The 14572-nt window shown below is 40.8% G+C and overlaps 1 protein-coding gene across 1 annotated transcript in view; it reads left to right on the top strand.

Moving 5' to 3' along the window:
• The window catches only part of LOC136874314 (uncharacterized), a 30648-nt gene extending 27466 nt beyond the window's left edge, over nucleotides 1-3182 (top strand). Inside the window, exon 4 of the mRNA XM_067147957.2 lies at nucleotides 2774-3182. Coding sequence (XP_067004058.2) covers nucleotides 2774-3064 — 291 coding nt within the window. The 3' untranslated portion in view covers nucleotides 3065-3182. The remainder of the gene's footprint in view (nucleotides 1-2773) is intronic.
• Nucleotides 3183-14572: the final 11390 nt, after the last annotated feature.

The following is a 14572-nucleotide window of genomic DNA, read 5'->3' as shown; positions in this document are numbered from 1 at the left end:
ATGCACTAAAAGCTGGAATATGCCCGAATAACTTAAATATGAATGTATATGTATTACAAAACGTTGTCCTTTTGTTGCAAGTAACATGATACTAATTTATAGCCTATAACAGTGGCATACGATTTACAACGCGGAAATAAAACATGCAAATATGCTAAAACCCACCCGGTAGTAATAATTTACTGTACGCTTGAAAGCAAAGCAAGCTTGTAAATTACATGACCGTTAATATCGTGAATGGGATTCGAACCGCGAGCGCCTTGGTGAAATTCCAGCGACTTAATGTTAAATTTGCTAACTTTATGACCTAATGCAACTTAATGAAACTTTTACAGGTTACTTATACATGATTCATGTACTTTCTTCTCTAGTTCGACTGAAGTACCGTACATAGATTTTTTTTCTGTTGTATTTTTTGGACATTTCTTACTGTGTGTGTGTGTGTGTGTGTTTGTTTTACTGCAACTATACAAGCTGTCTCTACCATTCTAGAGGTATAGCGTCATAAGGATATCATAAAAACAAATCAAGAGTCTAGCTCTTATAGTTCCTGATAAAACGGGTTATCTGTCTAAAAAAGACAAGATCAACAGTACCCTAGCACAACACCACAAAGAATGAAAAAATTACATACGTTATACCAAGATTATCGCATGCACAAAGTAAAAAAGAATCACAACTGTTATGCCAGTCTTATCAACTCATGCAAACAAGGTTTACTCTAGAATGCACATCAAAACAGGTCCTTGGAGACCTTATGGTTCTTGAGATATTTTTTAACAGACCAATGGTTTATGAAATCCTAAAAATGCCCTATGCAACTTATTAAAATGGAACTGAATTTAATATACTTCCATTCAACCCGATCGTACACCGAATTAGTCAACAAATTCCAAATAATGTTTCTGCATTTTTAAAAAATCAACGAACTGGCCATTCATACTTCCCTTAAAGAGAAAGATTTGGTACGTTGATAATACAGTCATTATTGTGAAAGGTATATCACCCCAATGTTTCCCCAGATTGTAACACTGGTTTTAAACCACTACCACTCTCGAGCAAACTGACATAAAACAGCCAAATATTCTATAGCAATAAGATTGTAACTGCCTTGTACCAAAAATCACTAAAGAGCTAGAAAACCCTACTGAGCATCTCCTACTAGAAATCAAAGCCATATTAGTCGTTCTACTCTAAGCATTCAGTTGGCCCCCAATGGCACAAAAAAAAAAAAAAAAAACATCGTGCTTTACTGTTTGCACTAATTTGCTCCTAAAGGAATGGTCAATCGTTAAAGCCATATGCCACTGAATTTAATAATTATTATTTTCACGAGCGTTTAATCCTGATGTAAACATGGTATGTCTACGCCTCCGCCAAAGAAAGAGTTGTGATTTGCTGAGCGTGTACTACCGACCTCCACTCCGTCAACGTCTCGTGTTCGAAGTGCGAAGATCTGAACTTCTGAATAAACGACTAAACATGGATTCTGTTCACTTAGTTCATCGAAAACATTCACAATCCACAGCCTATGGCCACTTCTGAGCGGTTTCCACTTTTGTGCTTCACTACACGCGATGGTCCTACCTCTTGCTCCATTTCTCTCACTATGAATACTAACTCACTGACTGCTGTAAGATGCCGTGATGTGAATATAAGATGCAACACCTTATCTCCACGCTGCACAGCTTGGGACTTTCCCCCACTACGAGAAGACTTCCTGTATTACACCACGCCTTGTGCCTTCATTTCTCGTTATTTAATCACTATTTTATAAACAAGCATACATACTGGGTCTTTTTTTTTTTTTTTGGCTCGCTCCGCAGCACCACCCAAGAGCACGGCATGACTGGCGCAATGACACTCCGTCGCTAGTCGGTATATAATGCGCGCTTTTCCTCCCCACTACCCACGGCAATTCACTCTTACAGAAATCCATTTCTAGTGAAACTATTAGTCTGAAACCTACCTGGCATTATATTTCATGTTCAGAATGTTGTCCCTCAGCTGTCAAACACACCTGACACCTCGTAAATAGGTTTGCAGACACTCGGCGAATCTCAGCCCGTGTGATGTTCGAAATAACTTGTGTAATGTTCTCTTGTAGTTCTTCTCTCGAGTGAGTGTTTTCACATACACTTTTCCCTTCAGCATCCCCCACGGGTGATAATCACAAAGATTTAAATCAGGAGATCTAGGGGGATAATTAACCACACGATCTTCGAAAACTCCATTACCTCCATAGAGCGATTAGCAGTGCGTGCGGTCGCATTATATTGCATAAAGTAACCATTACTCCTTTCTTTTTCCGTCAGCTCTTGAAAGAATGGTCTGAGAATGAGGTCTACACATCGATCAGCATTTGTTTCAGGGAAAAATTAGGCCCTATAATTCTGCGAGCACTTATTGCACACCAAACTCCTATCTTTACATAAAGAAGTGGACGGACATGCAGCTGGTGGGGATTTTCTCCACACCAGTAGGAATTGTTTTGACTATTTACATAGCCACTTAAGTGTAGCCATGCTTTATCACTATAAAATAAAAGTTCTGGGTGAACATACCCATCGCGAACTGACTGAAGCAACCGGTTACAATACCGAACCCTAGCGAAACTGTCAGGTCCTCTTAAATATTGGGCAGGGGTGGGTTTGTACGGTTTTATTTTTAACAGTTTTGTTGCTTTGTGGGCAGAAGATAATGACACATTAGCTTATACGCCTTATACTGTCGCTTTGATATAATTAATACAGGTTGTGCTGACTGTTAACAGGGGGACCACGAGGTGGCAGCAGTACCCATCAACTTTACACGCTTCTATCCCGAAGAGAAAGAACTGCTTTATGGTAGGCCGCATCAACACTTCTTCCGTCTGTACAACACAGTGGACAACTCTACAGCGGCTTGCATCATATTTGATGCTGTAGCAGTGGACATCCGTACTGCTGAGGAGGTGCAAGAAGAGCATCGCAGGATTGAGGAAGAAGAGAGGAGGAGGAGAGAAGAACGGGAAAGGGAGGAAGAACAGGAATACGACGACGACGATGATGAAGAAGAAAATTAAACTGAAGAGAATAAACATAAGGAATAAAATACTGGGCTGATAATAACTAATTTTCTGTACCCTTAGCGATGATTCTCATGAAGTTCAACGGGGAAAGAAATTAAAGATCTGCATTACAGACGATTTTTCTTTATTATCCTCATCATCATCTCACAAGCAACTTTCTACATTCAGCAGTAATTTCAGTGTTTATTACTTGTTACTGTTCCACATTTGCAATATTTAAATATCATAACAATTCACGACCTATAAATATACAAGCCGAATTATTACGCGTTCCTAATTTGAGCTTTAATCGAATGCTTTTTAACACAAAGTGGTTTGGTTAAGAGAAGTCTCCCTTAGAGCAGGGCTCCATATTATACACATTGTATCTACATTTTTATAACACACTTTGAGTACATAACACTTTGAACAGCAAACCATGTCCGGAGAGGCAAAATACCACCATGCCCTTAAAAACCCGCATCTGCATCGTACTTATAAGAACAGTTCGACGTAGAGACCATTACAAACATTATACCTGCGTATCATTCTTGGGTGGCAGACGACACACTAAACCAAGGTAACAACACATTACGAAGCAGCAAACAGGACGAGTACGTGACATCAGGTAGTCATCGTCAAATGACAAAGTAAATATTCAGCTCCGTGAAGCAGCAGACGTGGGGCATTTAAACGCGTGGTTTTCTGCTTGTAGCGGAGAAACGGTACGTTTCTGGACAGGGTTCTTATTCAACACTAGCTGTTACCCGCGGCTTTGCTCGCGTGGGTTTCGTAATTTGATAAAATTAACCGTTCCTCGCTACTGCACTAAGACATTTTCTGAAAATCCCTACGGTATAAAAACTCACTGAAAAACTGAGTTTCTTTTGCCCCAGTACCTCTTTGCAAATCACATTTGTGTTATTGCCTTTTGGAGCTAAGATGACCAGGCTACTGGCAGAGCTAACTCTGGATCATGCCACACAGAAATGTCCGTGTGAGAAACAGCTCTCCCTCAAGTCGAAAACAAAACAAAAAAGTGTTTTTTTTTACGGAAATTCCAAATACCAAAATAAAATAATACATTGAACCCATGACCTTTGTGCCCTAAGAACATTATGCATTATATAACAATTAAATTAAAAGTTGGATTCTTGATAGCATGGATTTGACACGTGACGAGGGGGTGATTACCTTCGGTCCCACGCTCTGGGGTACGTGACGTCAACCACACGTGTCGACGGCGGAAGAATCTCAAGTCATTTTTATAAACTATTTCAAAGCGCGTGTACATGGCGTGACCACGCCAAGTCAAAAAAATATAGTGCCTATCAAAGGAGGTCAATCATCTCACAAATCGAACCCGTAAAATTTTTAAATGTCCATGAACACTACCGCCAGAAATGTAGCAAGCATGTAGTCACTTTCAAAACTCTTGAAATTACAGTTTAGGTAAGTCAGAAAGTTTATAGGAAATTTCTTGGCGGCAAAAGGGAGAGATCCGAAGAGAGGGGGTAACTGCTATAAATATGAAGGGACGCCATGACGAAGCTTCCTTCTCCGGCATTTGTGATACAAAGCGGACGAAAAATTGTTGAGCTGCTCTGCGAAATCAAACCAACGAAAGTAGACTGAGTTCAACTGCAGATTTTAGCCATTGCGGCTAAGTCTTGACTCCATGAGGAGATAGTTTCTTGAGTGAAATAACTGTACCAGATAGGACGGTCAAAGTACTGAATAAATTCTAATGTGATTAAGTAATTCGTGTGCGGAAATAATTATAGTCCATCGTGTGCGTTCAAGCAAACAAGTGAAGGGTATTTCTTTTTTTTTATGCTTTATTCCAGGAAACCTGAAGAAACAATAATCAATTGTGAAGCCATGAATGTAAAAATGGCTAAATAAAATGCCAGGGTCGCAGGTGAGCCCTAAGACGAATACTGGCATGAAGACATGAGGTAGGTGATTTTCCATCTTACTACCTCTTATATCCTGTCTCGTGATTTCTTAAAGTGTATTTGAATGGGGATATACGACGCAGTGGTCACCCTACTAAGTTTTGTAAATGTGAGAGTAAGACTAAAAGAGTCATTTGTTTTATTTTCCACTTGGATAAATTTTTGAAGTCTTGCGAGGGCCGTATAATGTTGTAAAAAGTTATTGAATAGGGTTCCGAAGTGATATCACGTCCAATGTAGATCGTCATCCGTGTGAGTGTACTGCCTATATTTTGTGATGTCAAATTAAGATGTTCATTCGACGTAAAATTCTTATGTCTGCAATTTGACGTTAATAATAATAATCCATGGTCACTCATTTTCAATCGAGTGGAAGCGCGCTGTTGGATGAGAACCTAGGGTGATGAATTTTGTCACGGAGAGAAACGTTTTATTTAATGCCCATTTTAAACTGTGTCTGACTGACAATAAAAGATCTAGTAGAATGTTTCAGTCATTTCTCGTAAAAAATCAAGTTATTAAATACGATATCATTTATGCGAAGTTATTCATGATTAATGCATTGTGCGATATTAGACGTTGGGATTTCTAGTGGGGATTTTATTCCAGTTCTTGGTCGATGATAATTGTGGAGCTGGGAAACAGAGGTTAGTTTTGTGAATCAGGTTGGACCTGTCATTGAAGCCGGGACACGGAAGCCCGAGGAATGTTTTATATGAGTTGAGATGAGATGTGCGAATCAGGTTAGAGTCCTGTCATTTGAAGCCGGGACATGATAACCCGAACAATATTTATAATGTTGAGAATGGAAAGAAATTCATAGAAATCCATAGCGGTATAATTGGCGACGCGTATAATTAGTGTGGGCATCTTGAAGCATATCTGTGCATTTTGTTGGTTAGAATATCGTATTTGTTTTATCATGTCGGCAGAGTTTAAAGGGAGCATTTTGAGAAGTCAGTCAGGTAGAACGAACCGGGTGGTTTATGTAACTGCCAAGCGAGCATGGGGTGAGAGACCTCAGCTATGATAGCGGGAAAGGAGTGGAGTTGAGATTGTACTGTAATTCTCGGCCAGGGGAAACGTTAAAATGCTGGATTTAGTTGAAATTCATAGCCGGTAATGATATAAGTATTGTGAAATACTGTAAATGGGGACGTAGTGAACATTTGAAATCACGAACTTTGAGTATAAGGAACAGAGTAACCCAATTTCAGGGTTGTCCAAAATATAGAGCGATGGTCGTGACGATCGGTTTGTCTGCGAGGGGTGTGCAAAATTCAGTGATGACGAGATATGACATCGTAATTATTGGCGAGCTGTTTGGTTTGTACGTAGATTATTATGATATCCAAGTGTTAATAACGGTTAGGACTAGATTAGATTTTTAAGCATGATATCACGAGATAGGATATATGTAGCTGGACATGAATTATGTAAAAATTCTTTTCCAGCCAGATAAACATCGCAATATTGAACTCACATCACAGCTGCGTAGAAATTTGTGAAGAAACCAGAGTCCGCGGAGATAAAATTTGTTGTTCGTTAATATTTCGTTAAATCATTTAAATTTATTTAATTATTAAATTCAGTGAAACCGCATTTGAAATAACTTTAATCAAGCGAATAACTTGGAGATGCATTCTGGAAAATTTAGTTTGTTTTCTGGGGAATGTTAACATGTAAAGTAACGATTAAAGGGACATATCCGAAGGAAATGGATTTTTCTGCCACTAAGTTTGTGAGCATTGCTATTGTTGTAATTATTGAATTTTGATTGATTGAGCAGTGAATGTGCTGGGGATAGTAAAGCGGAACTTTGGTCATAAACCGATGTAACTTAATTGTGTTTAGCCTTCAGCCTAGAAACTTGGATGGTCAGGGGGTCATCAACCTCAGTGACTTAGATTAGGGCCATATGCCATTGTAGCATCATTTCCTTGCGGTCATCATCCACAATGACTTTAAAGTAACTTAGAAGAGTAGATGTCGGTCCATGACATAGACGCAGGTCACATCGATTCAATTAAGGGTCCATGCCGTAGAACCACTGTGTGGCACACACCGATTGGACGGCCTTAATTATTCCCAGAGTCCAGAGTTCGTGTTACGAGGGCTGGACCATAACGAATCACTATGATGGTACATGTGGTCTCACATGGAAGCCGAATTTAAGGATTTCCAGACTTTTCTTTCTTAAATGATTAATAATTGAGATAATGGTTTCTAGTAAGAATGCCCATCAGGCACTTACGTTAAAGTCTCACACCAGTGTTCTGACGTTTATGTAAAAATGATTGTGGTGTCCAGTGGACACAATTGACTATGACACCGTTGACATAGTAAATTACTTCAGAATTTTCCTGAATAAATAGGAATCTTTTAAACAGACCTTTCATTCCAGTAGATAGATTAGAATTAATGAACCCTACCTTTACCTCAGCAAGTGACGAAGAACCCGAAACGACCCAAGAGACAGATCTCATGAACTTTGCTGATAGGTAAGGAAGGTAGGTACCACTCAATATGGACCTAAAGGGTACAACATGTTTCTTTATTTTTAAAAGAGATTCCAAACACCAATTTTTACGTTTGTAACCTTCAGTTTTTCAAGTATGTATCCTCATAAAAGAATTCAATCTTTTTCACTTCTTTTCACGCCCTCCCCCCTTAAGTGGATTCTCCGAAAACAAAAAAATACGTGTTTATAAAGGAGCTTCCAAATAAAAAAACATTCACGACTGTAACATCTTCAGTTTTTGAGATATACACTGATCAGCCAGAACATTATGACCACATACCTACTATCGATACAAACCCGTCCAGGCGATAGTAGCGTCACCTGAAGAGGAATGACTGCTAGTCAGACACACGCACACGGTGCTTGTAGTATCAATGAGCGTGATGTCCGTGTGTGGAATGGGGAGGGCACGCGATCTGTCTAAGGGACAGATTGTGACGGCCCGGAGGCTCGGCACGAGCATTTCGAAAACTGCACGACTTGTCGAATGCTCAAGGAGTGCTGTGGTGAGTGTCTTCAACAAGTGGCGAAACCAAGATTAAACCACGTCCACCCCTCATTACAGATGTCGGACGTAGTAGGCTGGGCAGACTGGTAAAACAGAACAAGCGGTGAACTATGGCGGAACTGATTTCAGACTTCAATGCTGGGCAGAGTACAAGTGTGTCTGAACACACAGTGCACCGAATACTCTAAGGATGAACCTCCGCAGCCGACGACCCATGCATGTGCCAATGTTAACACCACGACATCGGCAACTACGACTGAAATGGGCACGTGACCATTGTCACTGGACGTTGGCGCAGTGGCAGAGCGTTGCATGGTCCGATGAATCCCGATACCTTCATCATGTCGATGGGAGGGTGCAAATCCGTCGTCTTCCAGGAGAACAGCTCCTTGACACCTGTACTGCGGGACGAAGACAAGTTAGCAGCGGCTCAATTATGTTCTGGGAAACATTCACGTGGGCATCCATGGGTCCAGTAGAGCACATGCAAGGCAACATGGCGACCGAGAAGTATCGTACACTAGTTGCAGACAACGTACACCCCTTCATGACGATCATGTTTCCCAACGCAGTGGCATTTTTCACCAAGATAATGCGCCATGTCACAAGGCCAGGAGTGTGATGCAGTGGTTCGAGGAACACAGTGGCGAGTTGCAATTGATGTGCTTACCCCCAACTCGTCAGATCTTAACCCGATCGAACACATCTGGGATGTGATTGAACATGCCACCAGAGCTCATCGCCCTCTCCTCGGAATTTACGGGAATTAGGTGACTTGTGTGCAGATGTGGTGTCAACTCCCTCCAACGACCTACCAAGGCCTCATCGCTTCCATACCAAGACGCGTCACCGCTGTTATCCATGCAAAAATGGACATATCTGCTATTAGGTAGGTGGTCATTATGTTCTGGCTGATCAGTGTATGTATCCTCATAAAAATAAGTCAACTCCTCGCCCGCCCGCCGCAAGTTACTTTTCCCCCTGAAAATGCGTGTTGCTTTATTTTTAAAAGAGATTCCAAATACCAAATTCCACATCTATAACATATTTAGATATAAGCATCCTCATACAAAGAATTCATCTAATTTTTCAATTCTCTCACCCCACTTCATCTCATTAACTCTTCTTTTGGTGATACGGAAAACATCATAGACTAAAGTCAAATCACAGAGTGTGATGGTCAATCAATAGACCCACGGCATCCGATCGACTCTGTGAATATGTTATCGAAAAAGGTGCGAGCATTCAATCCAAAGTGCGATGCAACTCCAACTTGTTGTCCAAGGAATTCTAAATGAGGTGGTTTTTCAATTCAGGTACTACGAAGTGCAGCATGTCTAGATAATCTACTGAAGTACCCGTTTCTTGAAACAAATAAGGTCCAACGTATCAATCCGATACTTGAAATTCCTCCCCAGGCAGCCATACATGGAACATAAAGATCTTTCTCCATTATATCACGAGAATTTGTGTCGGACCAATAAACACAATTATAGCTATTAACACGCCCGTTTAGTTTGAAGATTGCCTCATCTGTCCATAAAATCACATGGCGTCAAATAATAAGAGTGTAATGGCCAATCAATAGTCCCACGGCATCCGATCGACTCTGTGAATATGTTAACAAAAAAGGTGCGAGCATTCAATACAAAGTGGGGTGCAGCTCCAACTTCTTGTCCAATGGAATTCTGAATGAGGTGGTTTTCCAATTCAGGGGAGAAATTACAAGTATCGGATTGATAGGTAAGACCTTATTTGTTTCAAGAAACAGGTACTTCAGTAGCTTATTTAGACACGCTGCACTTCGTAGTACCACCGCCAAAAAATGGATCTGCTTCGATCCGGATTACAAACAACTCACAGAACACAAGTCATCGGTCATAATCATAGTTATGCAATACCAGAAGTAATTTTGGAGGAAAAGGCTTGAATTTGACATCTCTTAGGATTCTCTGCAGGTTTCTTTGAAATATGCTCAACTAAGCAAACGCCCTCCTCGTTGACTTATGAGGACTTGCTACAAATGCCCAAGCAACGATCGAACATTTTTCTTCATTATGTGGCCGACCGGATCTTGACGTATCTCACTTTCCCATTCTTTCGAATTTGAGGTTAAGTGTTCACAAACGTTGCTGAGTTGGTAACGGTACATCAGGAAACCTCGTAATAAAGTCGTTATGAAATCTGGAAGTATTTTTGTCATACTTCCGCCATAACTAAACTACGTAACTTCGTTGTTCATTCATAAATAAACTAGCGTGCCATTGCAAAGAACGCGAAAGTACAGAACAGAACACAGAATCAACTCAATAAAAATAACACCACCAATAACAGACCTACGACTGACAATTGAATGTGTTTATGTGGTGCTGCAAACTATTATTACCGAAATTAACCCAACTAAATCTAAGCATGGCTTGTATCCTCACTCAATACTGGGTAAGGGGGAACAGACTTTCACAGATGTACTTGTTTCCTGTTGTCAAGCTCATTCAGCTATGTGAGGAACGATATGGAAAGGAACATTATTGTAGAGCGTAATCTCCAATTTACCGAATGTTACCTGGGATCCTGGGAAGAATGCGAATGACAGAAAGCATGGCCAATAAATGGTGAATAAGTTAATATGGGAAGGACAGCCGAATCAAAAAAGGATGGAACCAATCAAAGGGGAAAATATTCTAGACATAGTGCTGAAAATTCTCTACAGAGAAACTGAAGTGATAAATGGTACAAGTTATCATGAAGCTGTTAAAAATAAATGTAATGGAAAGGAAGGTTGTAAAAGTAGGACTATTAGGAAATACCGTACGGTTGATAAGGGGGAGATGGATGAATTTAATAAAAAGGAATTATAAGCATAAAATGGTAAATAAAAATTGTCGGCCTATGAGATGGGTTTAAAGCAATTGCTGAGGAGTGTGAAAAGAGGTATGTACGTTTAAAGGTGGTAAGGACTCATTGGTCGTACGGTTAGGGTCGCACAGCTGTGAGCTTGCATTCGGAAGATAGTGGGTTGGAACTCCACTGCCACCAGCCTCAAGATGGTTCTCCGTGGTTTATTTTCACACCATGCAAATGCTGGGACTGGCCACGATCGCTTCCTTCCCACTCCTAGTTCTTTCCTATCCCATCGTCGCTATTAAGACCTGCCTATGTCGGTGCGACGTAAAGCGAATTGAAAAACAAAAACAGGATGACAAACATAACTGGCAGCCCTATGAGTTGTATGGAACAATGGAAGGATATGTATAGATACCTTAAGGCAGAAACAGGTTCAGTAAGGACATTCCAGGGATCATTACTAAACAAGGAGTGTATATGTGAGGTCAGAGGTATGTAAAAGTAGCTGAATATAAGGATAAGGTTCAGACAGAGTCAGCAACTAATACTGGCGAATTACTGAAATTTACCTACGATAATAATTTACGGTTGAAAGCTAGAAAAGCAGCTCGGGTTGATACGATTTTTGGGTATATACAAAAGGCGATGCGTTAGGATATAGTGCCATATTTGAAATATATGATTGTATGCATGAAGGAACGATACCAAATGAATGGAGAGTTGCGATAGTGGTCGTAGTATACAAGGGAAAGGGTGATACTGATAAACATAAGCCAAACACCATGGCATAAAATCCCCGAAGGACCATGGCCTACCAAGCGACGGCTGCTTAGCCCAAAGGCCTGCAGATTATGAGGTCTCGTGTGGTCGGCACGACGAATCCTCTCGGGCGTAATTCTTAACTTTCTAGACCAGGGCCGCCATCTCAATGTCAGACAGCTCCTCAATTGTACTCATGTAGGTTGAGTGGACCTCGATAATGGTAAAATATTAAAGCGGATAATCACAGGCCAGTCAGCTTGACTTCTGTAAGCTCTGGGAAAGCATTCTTTATTTTGTATTATATTAGACACGTTTGTGAAATTACTAATTGGTTTAATAGAAGGCAGTTCGGGTATGGAAAGATTATTCCAGTGAAGTTTTTTTTTTTTTTTTTCGCGAACGTGGAATGGTGTGGGGTGCGTCTGTTAGGAAAACGTTCCGCATATAATCTTGCAGCAGCTCTACCATTGCAATCCGCTTTGCCGTATGCAAGCACCATCATTTCCGCAGCTGTGTACTGGTACATGTCACACTGCTGTTAACGACGTTACCGCACTAGCTGACTACAGTACAACAGTACACAAGTAACGCAGTAGGATGCGCACCAAAAACTGTGTGAGGAATGTAGCGCATGCCCAGGAACGTTATTAGGCTGAAGTCGTCCATCCGCAGTATACAGGTGGGTAAAAGATTGCATACCTTCGGTATTAAGACACTAAATCGGAACAAATGGTCACAACCGTTCTCAGATTTCGACGCTCTCCAGCGCCCAAACCGTCCATTTCCGGACAGGGGCTCCTTCTTAAAAACTTATCAGTCCGTAATCTCACACAACATACTCAGGCTTGTCGGTGATTTTTGGGGACACACACACACAATATTCTATTCCACCACGAATGGCCACATTTACTATACCCCATGCCATGTAAGGGTAGACGCTAAGGGCACAACCTTACTCTTTCTCCCCTGTTAATACTGAAGGTAGTGATTTATAATTAATTTCTAACTGGTGGTGATGACGATTATTGCTTTTAGAGGAAGTACAACTAGGCAACCATCCTCTATATAACACTAAAAAGAGAGAAAAAATGGAAGGGATTGGACACTTCGAAAAATGAATGTGTCCACCAAAGGAAGACAAGGGCCACGAAGAGGATGAAAAGGAAATACTCCCTAGGCCTCGAATACTGTAATACCGTCGGGATCGGAAAAACCAAGAGTTGATCAAGGTAGGTCGTATAGGATAGATGAAAGTGAGGAGCCTGGCAAAAGTACGTAGAAACAATGCCAAAGCTCAGCTAAGGACCCGTGGTCACCAACCCACGCTCTCAAATTGACAGCCCCTGGGGCCCCTTTTAGTCATTCCTTACGACAGGCAGGGAATATGAAAATGAACATCCACAGCCTGTTTCCAGTCATTCGACCGCGTCAGGAATGGAATGAATGAAGCCCCCACATAGCGGCTAGGACAGAAATTGCGCCGGCTGCCGAAGCTTGTCGCACTACTCTGATAAATGAATGACAGATGAAATGAAATGATATTGGAGAGTGTTGCTGGAATGAAATATGACAGGGAAAACCGGAGTACCCGGAGAAAAACGACAGGCAAGGAATGCCGTGGTGTTATTCTACCGCCCCCACCCACAGGGGGATATTTTCTAACTGTTGGGTTCGATTCAGTGTCGCTAACCATACAGCTTAGGGACCCTACTTGCCGATTCGTCGTCGTACAGTTACTGTTAATCTTACATGTAAGCACTATACAGTCATGGGTTTTCTGTTTTGTTTTTCGTGACTTGCGAGATTCACGTATTGCCAATGCCATATCGTGAAAGTCACTGGTGTTACATTTGCGTGTATAAGTAGGGCATAATTTTTTATTCTGCAGAACTGTGGATCTCTTGGGTAATAACAGGTAAGTAGAATTACACTCCTGAATGAAAGCTCACAGCTGCGCTACCCTAACCGAGTTTTACTTCACTTTGAATACCAGCTGAAAGTTTACTATTTTCTACGAAATGAGTAACAAACGTAAATGTTCTAGTGTTTCAATGTTATCATTTTTTAAAAGCTAAAAATGAAGCAGAAGATAAAAAATCAAAATTCTGCAGTTAAGGTTTCCTCTCGTGGCGCTGACCTGCTTACTACTAAAAAAAAGAGAAAGGGTTCACAGACGATGCAATAAGGATATGTCCTCTTAGCACTTCAGTGGAAATATCTAATTCCACTATCTCAAATGACGTTGACACTGTCGCATGCAAACAGGTAGATGAAATTAAACAGGGGCTATGTTTACTATTAAAATAGTACATAACTTTTCAATTAGTGCTAAGCAGTTCGTGAGTGATGATCAAAAACTTGCTGTAAAATTAAGAACGTTACTGAAGTGTAATTTTCAAAAGACTTGTGTAGGCACTATAAATTATTATTATTGTCAACGTGATGTACGCTTTTGGGCTTATGCCGTGTCAAGAAAATAAGGTGAAATTCTTTACGTTTCGCAGAGAACTTTACTCTGTGTCATCAGTAGAAAATCTCGACTGTCCACGAGAAATGCTTCTTAAACAATGAGCTTTGAATATAGGCGTTATAATAGAAGTGGAAATGGTACGTTCATTCGTCACCAGATGGCTCCTCGGACGCGGAACAGCGCTAGCGTTCAAAGCGGAAGCTGACGGAACCATCAGAATCAGTCTTGCGAGGGTCGCATAACATAACAGGTGTACGCACATATGAAACTAAGACACTGACACAAGCCTGGAATTAAACATCTGGCGATGAGGAACGTACGAATTTGGAAAACACCGAAATACCAATAGTAATAGTAATAGTAATAGTAGTAATAGTAATATGTTTTATTTATCCTGGCAAAGTTAGGGATGTACTCCCTTTCTTACACTTAACCAGTCTTAACCTAGAACACTTAATAA

This window comes from Anabrus simplex, chromosome 5 (assembly GCF_040414725.1).
Source record: "Anabrus simplex isolate iqAnaSimp1 chromosome 5, ASM4041472v1, whole genome shotgun sequence".
Classification (NCBI taxonomy): Eukaryota; Metazoa; Arthropoda; class Insecta; order Orthoptera; family Tettigoniidae; genus Anabrus; species Anabrus simplex.
Note: the sequence above shows the minus strand (reverse complement) of the source record. Positions and strands in the feature narration are given on the sequence as shown.